The 14,552-nt window shown below is 39.7% G+C and overlaps 1 protein-coding gene across 1 annotated transcript in view; it reads left to right on the top strand.

Moving 5' to 3' along the window:
• The window catches only part of LOC128512981 (ephrin type-B receptor 1-B), a 355,486-nt gene that overhangs the window by 86,340 nt on the left and 254,594 nt on the right, over positions 1–14,552 (top strand). Inside the window, exon 2 of the mRNA XM_053486552.1 lies at positions 13,820–13,884. Within this exon, the coding sequence (XP_053342527.1) occupies positions 13,820–13,884 (65 nt within the window). The remainder of the gene's footprint in view (positions 1–13,819; positions 13,885–14,552) is intronic.

The following is a 14,552-nucleotide window of genomic DNA, read 5'->3' as shown; positions in this document are numbered from 1 at the left end:
AAACAGTCAGTTTTTAATTTAAGACACAAAGGTTATAGTTTCTTCTGGAAGAGTTTTTGCAATTCGAACAATCCACCAAGCACCATGATGAAACTGGCTTTATGAAGACCAACACTTACTTACTGCTGCAGAGGAGAAGTTAATTTAGAGCTACCAGACTCAAAAATCACCAGTTAACAGCATCACAGATTAGAGTCGTTCCGAAGGCTTTACAGTGCAGAGGACACTGCAGCAGACGTGTCTCAATACCAATTATTCAAAAAAGATTTTTGCTTATTTTGGATGCCTTTACCACTTTTTTTTCCAGTGTACAAAGAAATAAAAATCATGGAATTAGAAAGGTGTGTCCAAACTTTTGACTGCTTGCGTATTGACTGGTAGTGCATTAGAGTGGGAGGACTCAAACCTGAAATATCTCCACCTCCTTAGCTGCTCCACTGCATATTCATAACAAGATTTTCCAACGCAGCTAAAATGATTGATGTCGCGTGTAAATAATGTATTCCTGAATAACAAGCGTCGACTTATTACTTTTTGATAAATGATGAAATAAAACCTCATTGGGTATCGGACGGGCGAGGCATAAATGAATCATCTAGAAATGTCAGGATCAAACTCTGAATGGTTTATTCCGTCTAACTTGGTTGTTATAGTGCTGTAATATAAATTTCTGTTTAATGTGCTGTCTGCTGTTGTATTTATTATCCCTATCTGGCAAACTAGGGAGAAGCAAGGTTTTTATTTTAGCCTGTTTGTGAGTCATACTTGCATTCTTACCTATTTTTTGCACTCCTCACTTCCTGACACGATCTCCCTCCCTTTTACTTCCATATTGATTTTGCCTGGTCCTTATAGACTCGCCATGCCAGCCTTCCCCGTCTGGGACTTCCCTTCTATTCTTAGGAAGGCCAAGCATCAGCTTTCTAACCCTCTCTCTCTCTCTCTCTCTCTCTTACACACACACACACACACACACACATACACACACGAACACCCACACCAGAATTAATTCTCACCCTGTCAGTGTGAGGAGTGGGTGTGAACGGAGGTGATAAGTGTGTGTGTGTGTGTGTGTGTGTATGTGTAAGACCATTCATCTCTAAAGACTATGGAAAATTTATGAGTATACACTCTTTAAAACACACTCTGTCCATAATCTATATAAATCTATATGATGTAGCGTATGAAGTATAAATTGCCTCCCACTAGTTTTATTTCCCAAATCATAACCTAAAATTGATTTCTCAGACCGAGTTACATCATTCTTGCATCGTGTCTGTGTGAATGTGTTCTCCAGGTGTCCACATGGGTTCTCTCCAATTTCTCAGATTTCCTTTCGCTTTCCTAAATAATGCTAGTAGGGTTATGGGGGTCCTCTAAATTGAAGTGGGGGTGGGGTGTGAACGAGTGTGTGGCCGGTGTTGGTTTATTCAGGCTGGTTTATTCAGATTCTCACCTCAGGCCCAGTGTTCCCGAGATATTTATTCACTTGGATTGTTTTCACTTTGGATGATCTACTGTGCATTACCCATGATGCCGCTCAATTAGTGGCATCAGAAGGAATTAGTCCTTCAACCTGCAGCAGCATTTTAATGGTTTGGTACACCCTCATTTGTACACCCTCCTCAAATACAGTAAATACAGTAACAAAGCTTCACCTTGTATGCTACTGTAATACCACCATCACCTTGTCATCTTGCAGACTGCTAACTAGCCTACCATGCCCCTCTGACTCGCTGTTGTTTAGCCGCAGTGCATTCTAGGACTTTGAAATCAGCCTTTGCTATTCCCACTACATCTCCATGATATATATTTTTTTTATGAATATGACAAAATGAAAAATGGAGTGTTAGAAAAGAAGCTCTTGCTCTTTTGTACATTTCAGAGCGAGCAATAAAACCAGACCATTATTCTTCGTGTTTTGTTTATCGCTTAAAATGGTACGTCTAATAAACTCAATTGTAAGTACGCTCACTAATATCCCGTCCGAGCGATTGCTAGAATTCTATAGGAATAATAATACTTATATTTTTTTTGTAAAAATGCACCACTATCTAACAGAGCAGAATGACTAATACTTTCAGTAATGATTAAGGAAACTGTTGTCAATTAAGAAAATGTTGTCTGTTGTCATACAGTATATTTTTCTTTATCCGTTGTCTTAGATATGGAGATATGACATGAGTAATATACCCTTCCAGTGACTGACCTCATAGCCAAGCTTGTTGCCCAAGATAAATAAATAAAAAATTCTGACCAATCAGAATGCAGAATTCAAGCTCTATGAAATAAATGTGCTTTTTTGGTGGCATTTGTTATGAAAAATATACACCTCCTAGGCCGTGGTTCCATTCCTGCCTCTAGTCTGTGTGTATGGAGTTTGCATGATGTCCCGGTGCTTGTTGGGTTTCCTCTGGGTACTCTCGTTTCCTCCAACAGGGCAAAGATATGCAGGTTAAGCCGATTGCTGTTCCCAAATTGCTTGCAGTGTGAGAATTGCAATCGCGCGTTAAGCTGCCAACCCCGACCCCTTAGGTAACTCCCACCAGGAAACACAAAGCACAGGGAGGACAAGCCAACTCCATGCACACAGACACACAGGGAATTGAACCTGGAACCTGGAGGTCAAGATGGTGGTGTATATTCTACAAGTGCATTTTTGGTTGGAATCTTCTTGTACATAATGAGCGAACATTAGTTATATTGCCACTATTGGTAGTAGAACATGGTCATTGGTATTGATTTATTTAAATCTTGTGTATTTGTTACTATAACATATTTGCTTCGAGAATACTGTGCTAGAAAGCAGACTTGGCGGTGAAATGAAAATGAACTTTGAATTGAATTGGAGCGAGTGAGTAAGAGAGAGCAAGAGGAAAGAAGGATAGAAAGGAAGAAAGATCCATTTTGTGTAGACCTTCATATATCGTAGCTTGTCTTGAAAAGCTCATCATTCAGGAGTGTGTGTGGGTGTGTGAAGTGCTCTTTCCCATCAAAGTGTTTGTTAAATTTTAGTCATGATGTAGCGTGTGCCATGGAGTATCAGCTGGACCACGGCCACTTTGTAAATTGTGTATCTGTGTGTGTGTGTGTGTGTGTGTGCGCGTGCAGACTTGTAATTGTGTGAAGAGGTCCACTGTATCGATCATAGCTGGGGCCACATCAATGTTTAATGCGCTTCTTCTGTACTGCAACGACCAGCCATCAAATATTGATCCATCATGTCCAAGCTTTGTTTATGGGCTTTTGTAAATGAGAGAGAGTGTGTCTGTGTGTGTGTGTGTGTGTGTGTGTGTGTGTGTGTGTGTGTGTGTGTGTGAGAGAGAGTGGGAAATAGATAAAGAGAGAAATAGATAGATATGTATATATAGAGAGAGGACCCCTGGGGTTGCAGGTCATTTCATGATGGATGTTGTTGCAGTGTTGAAGTGGCTTCTTGAACTCTGAACCTTGGAAGATTTACAATCTCATTCGCACATCTGTATTTAACCTGCATGTTCTATACAGGACAAAAGACTACACTGTTTTTCCTTTTCTTTTTGTCCTTTTATTACAGAATATACAGCAATATTAATCACAGACATGGATAATTTTTAAAATAGATATACATTTATCATACATTCCATAAACATTTGTAGTGGGATTTTATTATTATTTTTCTTTATCACATCTGTCTAAGATGAAGGCGGTGTGTAGGCAGAAATGCTTAAACCGACTGATATCCGATACAGAGGATGCTGATCATATCTTCAGTCTAGAGATGGACCGGAGCAACATTCTCTCACGCTCAGACAGTACGAGACCCCACATGTCCGAGAGCGAACCTGACCCCTTAAACTCGCATTCCAGAGAGGTTATTTAACATGTTACATCTGTCTTCGGTTTCTTCTTCCCTGGCACACCATGTACAAGTCTAACGTAACAGAAATCTAATCAAGTTCATGCGGTCTACTTATACGGAGTATAATAGGTCTCATTTTCAGTGATTATAATGCAAGTGTGAATATAACATTAAAGCTGATATCTGTGGGTGTGGTGTGGCAGAACAACAGGATCATCGGTGCAGAGAATGAGCTGTCTAATACAAAATACAGTGAAATGAATACAAATATAGGGTTTAAATATAATACTTTAATGATCAGGGGTGGATAAATTACTAACGTTAGGTTTTGTTTGTTTGTTTGTTTGTTTGTTTTAATGTTACCTGGTAGACAAGCAGGTTCAGTAGGCTATTAAGTCGCTTTTTTTTTTTTTTTTACCCTAACTTAAGACCAAATTGACTTTCCCAAGGCAAACACTTTTTATTTAATATGTTTGTTCACTGTCAACATGTTAACTCACTCACTCACTCACTCACTCACTTATGCTGTATACGGTCGCAGGAAGCCTGAAGGCTATCCCAGGGAACTCTGGGCACAAAGCTGGGTACAACCTGGACTGGACGAGGTGCCAATTCATCGCAGGGCACACAAGTGTAGATACCCACACACTCACACACACTATGGGAAATTTAGAAATGCCAGCACCCTGAAGAAACTCACCAAACACAAGGCACAATGCAAACTCATGCACACTGACCGATGCGAGGGATTCGAACCTTCAACCCTCAAGGGACAAGGCATGCACAAATGTATACAAGTTGGTCTATTTATACTTAAATATACCAGTTTGCTTTAAAAGATGATTAAAAAATCTTTTTCAGATACAGAGAAAATCCCCCAAAAGATCAGTGAAGCGCAAAAAACATTATATATTGTAGCTTTTAATGCTAATAGAACACACAAGTTACCTCAGATTTAAACACCTCAATGATAAATGAAGACGCCAGGCTCAAGTAACATTTTCTTTTAATCTGATTGTCATGCTATTTGAATTAAATTACATTAGGTGTCGCTTAGGGCTTGGGCAGCGCATTAGCACTTTGTCTTATCTGGTGAATAGCTAATCGATTTATTATGTGTCCAACCCAGATTATATTCTAAAACAAAGCTCATGAATTTTAAGCGTGAAATTATTATTATTTTTTTAACTCTAAAATAATAATAATAATAATAATAATAATAATAAAACCTTAATGTCACCTTCACTCCAGTAGAGTTCCAGGCTGCTCGTGTTCAATCTTGCCAGTGTTCAGTCTTAAAGGATTACTGCTCATTGTTATGCACATCGTAAAATTAGAGAGAATTTCATACGCCGCGGTTTTATCACCGTTGAAGCGGGAATGAGAGAAATGAGGCCAAAGTGTACAATGATGCTTTTTAAAAAGCAAGTCGGAAAGAGGGGAAAAAAAAAGATGGGAAAGAGGAGAAGGACTGAGAGGGCTGGAGAATGAGAAGGCGAACACGAAGGCGCCATGTCTAAATGAGACCGAGTGTGGTTTCTGAACAGGCTGTGACTCAAGGGCAGTTGGGTGTCATTAATTTAGAGAGGGTGCCCTTGTTGACACGCACTCCCCACTTTCTGGTGGGGGGAATCCATGTCACTGTCTAAAAGCCTGTTCCGATACTTCATTACTTATTGCGATTGCTTAGGGTTTGCATCTATAGAATACCAGATTTTAAATGTACATATGTTTAATTAGCAATACTAACAATAAATAGCAAGCTATAAAATGAATATTAGATATAACTGAACTCTAAAATAGTGTTTTTTCTGCTAATACGGTTAAAGCAACGGCCCACCGATTCCCCAAATAAAAGTGACATAAGGAGCAGAAATGAAAGGAAATGTGAGAACTGCTTAAACAAACTGAAACTAATGCCCATTATATTCTCAGAATAGAGATAAATAATTTCTCATGCTCACACAGTACGAGACCCAACATGTCCAAAAGTAAATCTTAACCATTAAGCTTGCATTCCTAATGAGTTGTTTAACATGTCACATCTGTTCCAAGTTCTTCCTCGCTGACCTGCCATGTACACATTTAACATTACATAAATAGAATCAAGGTAATGCTGTCTTGTTGAATTCTCAACAACCTTGAAAGTGCACACGATTCGTTTGCCGTAACGTTGTAGGAAAATGGAGCATTCAGTGAACTAGTGCAGGAATTAGTGTTCCCACCCCAGCGTTGACTAAGTTGCAATAATGCCATGCCCTGAGGTACTTTCTCCCTTTATACCACTGTAATTTGCCAATAATAAATTAACCTTGTACTTTTTTAACTGATTGTAGTTGCATTTAATGTGGAAATTCCAAAAGACATATTAGTTATACTGTAGTAAATAGCTTCTGCTATAGGTGCTCTAGCAGCTGTAAACATCAGCTGATCCCTCACCATTACCAGCCTCTCTTTATTTCTGTTATAGCATTGTTACACAGTGCTGACTCAACCGACTGTTACACATTCGTCCCCTTGCAGAAATATTTTCAATATTAGTAATTTTATAGGTCATTATATTAGGTTGTTAACCCTTAGTTGTAAATATTTATTTCCTTAAGACAATAACAACAACAGTCAATATGTAGGCCTCTTCCAAACGGTTGAGATGTTTTTTATTGGCAAGTGTGTGTACACAAAAGGTGTGTGTGTGTGTGTGTGTGTGTGTGTGTGTGTGTGTGTGTGGGCACCCAAGGTTCCTCTAGGTCAGGTCTGATCCCACAGAAAAGTTAATATTATACAAATTGATGGGGGAAAAAAATAAATGCCAGCCACAATAGAAAGGTATCAGAACACCCAGCGCATCACAGCCTGCTGCATATGGGCATGCAAAGAATTCAAGGTTGTTGATCTGGCCTCCAAATTCCCTAAATTTCAATCTGACTAAGAATTCATGGAACGCACCAGACCAAAAAGTCAGATTTCTGGAGGCCCAAATCAACAACCCACAGCACCCAAAGGATCCGCTGCTAAAGTCCTGGTGCCGCACATCTCCAGAAGTCTTTTGGAATTATATGACTGAATGGTGTTTATATTGCTGCGACAACACAAATGTTTTTGTCCATTAGATAGACTCTATTTTCATGGTATACTTAAAAAAAAAAAAAAAAAAACATACTATTGCATAGTTTACCTCAACCAAGTGGTAGAGATGACTCAAACAGGGTTAAGTCCAACTTTTTTTGTTTTGTTTAACAAGATATAGTGTTCTACGAAAAAGTTGAGCAGAATGTTAAAGAGTTAAATAATATTAGACTTAGATTATGTGGGACTCCATACAAGGACCTGGAAATTGGCACATTCTTGTAACCTTGTGATTGAATTGAAATTAATTACAGCTGCCACTGTTTGCCAAAGCTGCTGGAATATGTATAGCACATGAATCAACACATTCTGAATAATCATATTCAAGAAATCAACAACACTTTGGTATAAATGGCTATATGAAAGAGTTTCAGAGATTTGACAGTTACTTGATGGTAAATCGTGTTAGGTTTTGACTAACTAACCTCACTCACTCTTGTAATTGCATACCTTGCTACCTTGTCTACTTTTTCATTCAGCTTCATTGTCCTGATTGAGTAATTCATAACAAATTATTGAATTCTAAGACAGATCTTGCAATAATAAACTGAGACCTGACAGGCTTCTTGTTCTGTAGTGTTAATGTTGCTTTTTTTAAGCATCAGCATTTGACGTGCTTATCCTAAGCTACTGGAGGCTGATGTTGTGTTCATTTGAGTGACAGCAAATAGCACAAATCTGCACAGCTTCCAAGATCTATAAATGGTTATTTCCTTTAAATGCATGTTGGCAATGACGTTTTGGATTGATAGATTTACCCAGTGGCATTTGTGTGTGTGTGTGTGTGTGTGTGTGTGTGTGTGTGTGTGTGTGTGTGTGTGTGCGTGTGTGTGCTTCTGCCAGTCTGTCAGTCAAATGGAGCTCTTTTTTTTTTTAAATGACGTGAGCCAAGTGGGAGGGTCGGTAGACAGGGTCATGTTAAATGGAGTAATAAAATGGGGCACACACTCACACACACACACAAAGAAACACACAAATTTACACAAAAGCGCACACACACACACACGTTCATTTGCTGTAATTTGCCATGATTTCCCTGGAGCACCCATGTCCCCTTGAGAGCTTTGATGTCTTACCATATCTAGTCTTAGTGGCAGCAGTCGAACCACATGCTGTTCAAGAGGAAATGAAATTATGGTTATGTCTCATGTACGTGTGTGTGTGTGTGAGTGTGAACCAGGCTACCAGAGGTTTAATAACATGTGCCCAACCCCCTCACAGAATTTAAGCACTCTCTGATGACACATGTTTATTACTGTGTGTGTACTATATGTGTGTGTGTGTGTGTGTGTGTGTGTGTGTGTCTGGGCATTGGTGCATGCCTGCATCTTCTCCAGTGAAGCTCCTCTCTAATTGGCTCTAATAAGAAGCCGTTATTGATTGAGGGCTGATGATTGGATATCCGATCCACCTTTCATCTCCTCCAGTAACCAAGCAGCCGTTTCATCTCAATCACAGCCTGCAATCGTTCCACATGCTTCCCAGTGCAGCCGCTGATGCCTTCTTGCAAATTAATGAGTCAAGTGAAAGGAAAAGTTAGCAACGATTAGGCTTGGGGTAACGGATGAGAGCACTTGTAACTTTTCTCATGACTGCGTTTAAATGAAATCCAACAAAATCTATCTCCCTTGTTAAAATTCTTAATAAATGCTTCACTTGGCCTGTTCAATTAGTTTTCATTAGTTGCTGTGGAAAATGTTGTAGTATACAGCAAACAGCAATAACATTAACACAAAAAAAATTAGGTTTTTGAGTCTTGCTTGTGCCATCGAGGGCAACTCTGGCCCCTCGAGGCGTGGCTCCGCACGACTTCTGGGGGTGTGCATGGTGGCTGGCATCAGGAACTCACAAAATACTCATATTATTGTTTTATGGTCCAAGTTTCTGTTACCTCCTTGGGGTCTGTGTGCATACAGTTTGGATGTTCTCCCCATGCTTGGTGGGTTTCCTCCCATAGTCCAAAGACATGCAGGCCTTCACAAATCGCCTGCAGTGTGTGAATGAGTGTGTGAGTGTTTGTGTGTGTGTGCCCTACGATGTCCGTCCAGGGTGTACCCCGCCTCATGCCCTAACTCTCCTGGTGTGGGCTCTAGGCCCCTCTTAACACTGTACACAAGAGAAAGCGGTATAGACGATGCGTGAGTGAGTGAATGAGTGATGGTCCTACAAACAACTGGAAACAACCATAATGAAGACTCGTATGTGCCTATGGTATTTCTTTGCCTTTGTGACCATTATTTTTAATTAATTAATTCATTCTTTGTTTATATAGTTGATTAAAATGCAATAAAATCAATTAACACTATTTAACTATATTGCACGATCCTGAAGTCTGTTTGTGTTCATACAAACATAGAAATAATAATAAGAATAAAAAAGACTATAAATGCTCATGGATTTAAGGTCTAAGCATTCCTTATTTTTCAATTTATAATATAATTATATAATATCTCAGCAAGATTAATAACTATTTTTAGCCTTTTTTTTCCCTTGCCTGCTGAAAAGCTCATCATTGTGTTTCTCATTGTGAGTGTTTGTGTGTGTGTTCCTTTTTTTTTTTTTTTGGTTACCGAAAAGTAAGAGTGTGGAATGGTTGCAGATTTAATATCACGCTCGCTGGTGAAACATGGCAGATGTGTTTACAGCTGCTGATGTCAAGTGTATGAGCTGTTTTACAACACGTACCATAGATGAGAATTTTCTGACAGCGATGAGAGATTGATGTGGCGTTTCATATGGCGCTGTATGTCAAGCTGAACGGGAGAGACTTTCAGCACATGTAGCGGCGTTTGCTTTTACTCTCCTACGCACGTTAACTGCAGGGGTCGTCAGCTAGTGTCAAACGTTCAGATGCAGAGCCGGCAAAGCGTTCCAACAGATTGCTATTACTATAACAGAACGGGAAAACTTTTTATTGATTTATTCGTTTATTTATTGAAATCTGGCGCGATTCTAGCACGCTATTGAGGCTGCTCTAATTCTCTCATTCAATCTTTAAGACGGCTAACCAAGAAAAACTAGATAAACTTATTTATTTATTTATTTATTTATTATTTAAGAGGATAGATTTACCACCTCATCTAGTGTCTCATCTGTTTAGAGGACACAGCTGAGCTGACAGGTCTTCTTAAATAACCCAGTTTGTTTGTGCTGGGATTTGAACACACAACCTACTGTACTTACAGTATATCTGAATCTTAACCACTGAGACATAGCAACTAGTTTAACTCACAAACATGCCAGCAAGTTGGTTGGCAAAATATTGTGATATGTGATTGTGTGCCGTAAATTCATCATCGCAACAGTGCAGACAATGAGTCAACGTTGTATTAACTTGTTTGGAAAGTTTGAATTTTTGATGAAATGATATAACGTTAAACGATTGCCCCTGACGCAATGTTTTCAAAAACGTCTCGCTAACAATATTTACAATACACCAAAGTGATGTTCTGAGTGGGATTAGAACTCTGCTAATTGCAGTGAGAACAATGTGTGATTACCACTCGGTCACTCAGGAACATGCTGTTGATACTCGTAAATGCATGTGTATATAACAAGTGGCCACAAAAAATACCAGACAACAGTAATTTCCCATAATATTAAATTGGAAAGCCACCAAAAGGGTAAAAAAAAAAAAAACAAGAAAAAAAAAAACAAGGTGTAATTTTGGATGCTTTTCAAACCCCTTATTACAGTATGGAAATTTGTGAGCTACAGTAAGATGCACTTTGCAGTAATATTTATAAAAGAAAGTTGAACATTACACCACAAACAGACATGTGACATGGGGCCTGCAGGACGCTGTCCCAATTTCCAATCAGAATTCTAAACCGTGTTAGAAACCACGTCCATAGGCGGTTGTCGGTTCAAATCCCAGCACTGTCATGTTTGGGTAAGACCCTTAACCTTCAGCTCATCTGTGTTCTGCACCAGTCAAGTGTACTGGGATATGTGTTATTCGATGTAACACTGGACACTTCCATGAGTATAAAGAATGTCTGAATACTCTCCATAACACTTTAAGCCAAGTCCCTTACAGTACATGACAAACCGACTTCTCTTCCACTCACAATGAACTCATGTTACACATCTGGTGTTATTCATGTAATTGCACTTTAAACCCTTGTTCAGCCATGAGAATAATTTAAGTTTTTTCTTTTGCGTTCTAGAAAATGTCAAAGGCATTCATAAAGGCTTTTAAAAGGCAAAATTCCAAATTGTTTAATGTAAATTCTAAAGTACGTCGATGGCAAACAAGCTGTCAGTAAATTACTGTAACATTTGCAGCATTTTTTTTTAGTCTATCGGTACTTGTTGAAATCAAGCTAAAACTTTAAAGCCCAGACTCGACTAAAATAATTCATAATTGCACTGTCAACTAAAAGAGCTTTTTTTTTTTTTTTTTTTCTACTTACCACTGTTTCCTCTGGGGCGGCATGGTGGCTTAGTGGTTAGCACTTTTACCTTGCACTTTCAGGTTCGCATGTTCTCTTCGTGCTTATTGGGTTTCCTCCATGTACTCTGGTTTTCTCCCACAGTCCAAAGACATGCAGGCTAGTTGACATTCTCAAATTGTGGGGAAATTTGAGTGTGCGTGCCCTGCGATGGATTGGCACCCTGTCCAGACTGTACCCTGTCTCGTGCCCTACAGTAAAACGACAATAATATAATTTTGACCGGTTCACTTTTTTCATCAATAAGATCTCCAGGAAGTGTTTAAACATCTTTACGGAGTGCCCATGGCTAGCAATACACTTCACATAATAAGCTCCTCATCGGCTTACCTTTTGTGAATCCGAATTAAATTCTCTAACCACTAGAGGGTGAGTCTGAGCCTAAACAGATTGCTGATAAAGAGCATATGCTCTCTCTCCTACAGTAGCTATTCACAATTTTCTATGTTGAATCCGTGGCTTGTTCTACTCAACACCATGTTGCCCCGAGTCCCCACGCTAGTACATCCATGCATCTCATGGACACATACTTTACTGTTAATGCATGATGACCAGCTTGTGCAATGCTTATAATAACCACAGCAACATGAGCAACAAAAAAAGCAGGATCTTTCATTTAAGGCAGTCATCTTGCAAACAACGATGCAGTCAAAAGTCAACATAGCAGCCGACGGTTGGTGTGCATAAAAACTGCTGATGTGTGCTTAAGATTTTTGGCTTTATAAATAAGTACTGACTTGACTTTCTCTTTAAAAGACTATGTGTGTGTGTGTGTGTGTGTGTGTGTGCGTGCGCGGTATGAGTATATGTGTAGTGGGACCTGTGCTGCCTTGTCTATGCCCTTTTAGTCTGTAAACACTCTTATCTCAAAGTACTGCATGTTGTCTCTAGAGAGTTCTCTAACTGACAGATATCTCTATTGATAAGAGCGAAGAAAAGCCAAACACTGACACGCAGTCTGTCCACTCCCTTGTTGAAGCTTTACGGAAAACCGTCGCTATTTCAAAGGGGAATAATCACCCGGTTTGTGTGTGAAATCTATACTCAGGCATTTAATACACACATCTTCACACGTGACCCATTGGACTGTACATAGTACATCATGTGTTAAGTCGCACAGGTCAGTTTTGTGCTGTGACCAATACAGGGCAATTGGTTCAAAAATCTGTTGATAAATATCTTATCTTTTATGATCCTTCAAGAATTGAGAAACGTTTGGTCCTAAACATTGTTGAGCTGTGGTAGGAAAACATGCATTTTTTTTTTTTCACTATAAAACCACACTTCTGGGGAAGTTCTATTTAGAGGTAGCACAGAAATCCTGGTGTCAAAATGAGACTGAGGGTTTCCTCTATCTTACTATGTCATGGAATGCTCATTTTAATATTCCATAAATAGGATTTAAACTTTTTTCCCCGAGGTCGTCCTCATAAATATACTAGCGTTGGCCATATCTCAGCAACTGGCCCTGATACAGTGGAAGCATGGTAACAAAATGCAGCTTAATCTTCCCATCGGAATCTGAAACTATGCATAACTCAAATCACCCAAAATGCAACTTAATACCTGATGTGGTGAGTCACATATAAGTATTTTTATAATTGATCTGTTTTCACGTGCGGTTCCTTGGTGGACTGCTTCCTGGTCAGAGTGCGCCATTCCCAGCGGCTGAGTGGTTGCATGCTGAGTAAAGTGCTCCTGGTAACAAGGCTGGATAAATTGGGGAGAGTTGTATCATTAAAGGCATCCAGCGTGGGCCACATTTAATATGTTTGAATTTAGATTGATCTGCGGTAACCAGGAAGTCTCATAGGATTCTCATAGGAATCTCAACAAGGATTTCTCATATACATAATTACCTTTTGTAAAACCTTTTTACCTTAATTAGTTTTAACATTGGTGCCTTAGCGGCCTCAGGGTTTTAAGGTTCGATTCCCTCTTTGGGTTTGCGTGCGTGGAGTTTGCATGTTCCTCCCATGCTTGGTGGGTCTCCTCCCAAAGACATGCAGATTAGGCTGATAGGTTTTCCCATCCTGTAGTGTGGGGTGTGTATGTGTGCCCTATGATGGATTGGCTTCCTGTCCAGGGTGTTACTCCACCTTGTGAATGAAATTTGCTGGGATAGACCCTGTATGGGATAAGCAGTATAAAAGGGTTCTGTAGGGTAGCTTAGTGGGTAAGGTGCTGGACTATGGATCAGAAGATCCCAGGTTCAAACCCCCCCCACCACCACCACCAAGCTACCACTGTTGGGCCCTTGAGCAACCCTGGGACCCTTATCTCTCAACTGCTTAAATGAATAATATGAGAAAAATGTAAGCTGCTCGGGATAAGTAAATGTAGAATCTTTCATAAACAGTGTCACATAATTTAAACCTTCTTTTTCTTTTTTCTACAGAGACGATTTTGGACACACGGACTGCCACAGCTGAACTCGGCTGGACAGCGTACCCTGCATCAGGGGTAAGTGTGTGTTTGAGTGCCGGAGTGTCTTGGCAACTTCCCACCCATCCTCCAGCTTCCCGCTAAGCCTAATGCATGCTTCCTCTGAGACACCTGACGCCAGCCAACCAAATCTTTTCACCCTCTTCTGCATAAAAGAGCTCTTAGACACCCATGATTGGCTAGTGATGGGAGAGAGTATGCTGTCCCTCCTACGTGTAGAGCACATCCAATTTTGCTCTTATGGACTCCCGGCACAGATGGCTATGGCCAAGTTGCGATCTCTGAAAATCTAACACTGAAATATCTAATCAACTTCCTTAAGTGTATGTCTGTGTATGTGTGTGAGAGGGAGAAAGCTAGAGAGAGTGAGCGAGAGAGGGAGAGGGAGAGACGCGTCTATTGCCCAATTTTAATAAAGCTGAAAATGTTACAGCTGCGTTTTATTGGTAAAAGGTAAATGCAGCCAAATGCTATGGCTCGCTCTGAAGAGGCATTTCTTATTAATAGCACTTTAATAAAAGTGTCATTTTCCCCAGTTGTAGCTCTTTATTTATTTACAGCCTTTGGAAATTGTTTACTTCTTGGCTTTTGTTGTAAAAAAAAAAAAAAAAAAAGGCTTTTAGGGAGCTGAGTTCTGCTCTATTACCTCTCACAATAACCTACGAAAGAGTCTGGGAGAGAATGAG

This window comes from Clarias gariepinus, chromosome 25 (assembly GCF_024256425.1).
Source record: "Clarias gariepinus isolate MV-2021 ecotype Netherlands chromosome 25, CGAR_prim_01v2, whole genome shotgun sequence".
Classification (NCBI taxonomy): Eukaryota; Metazoa; Chordata; class Actinopteri; order Siluriformes; family Clariidae; genus Clarias; species Clarias gariepinus.
The sequence above is the reverse complement of the archived record's forward strand: the minus strand, read 5'-3'. Positions and strand labels throughout refer to the sequence as shown.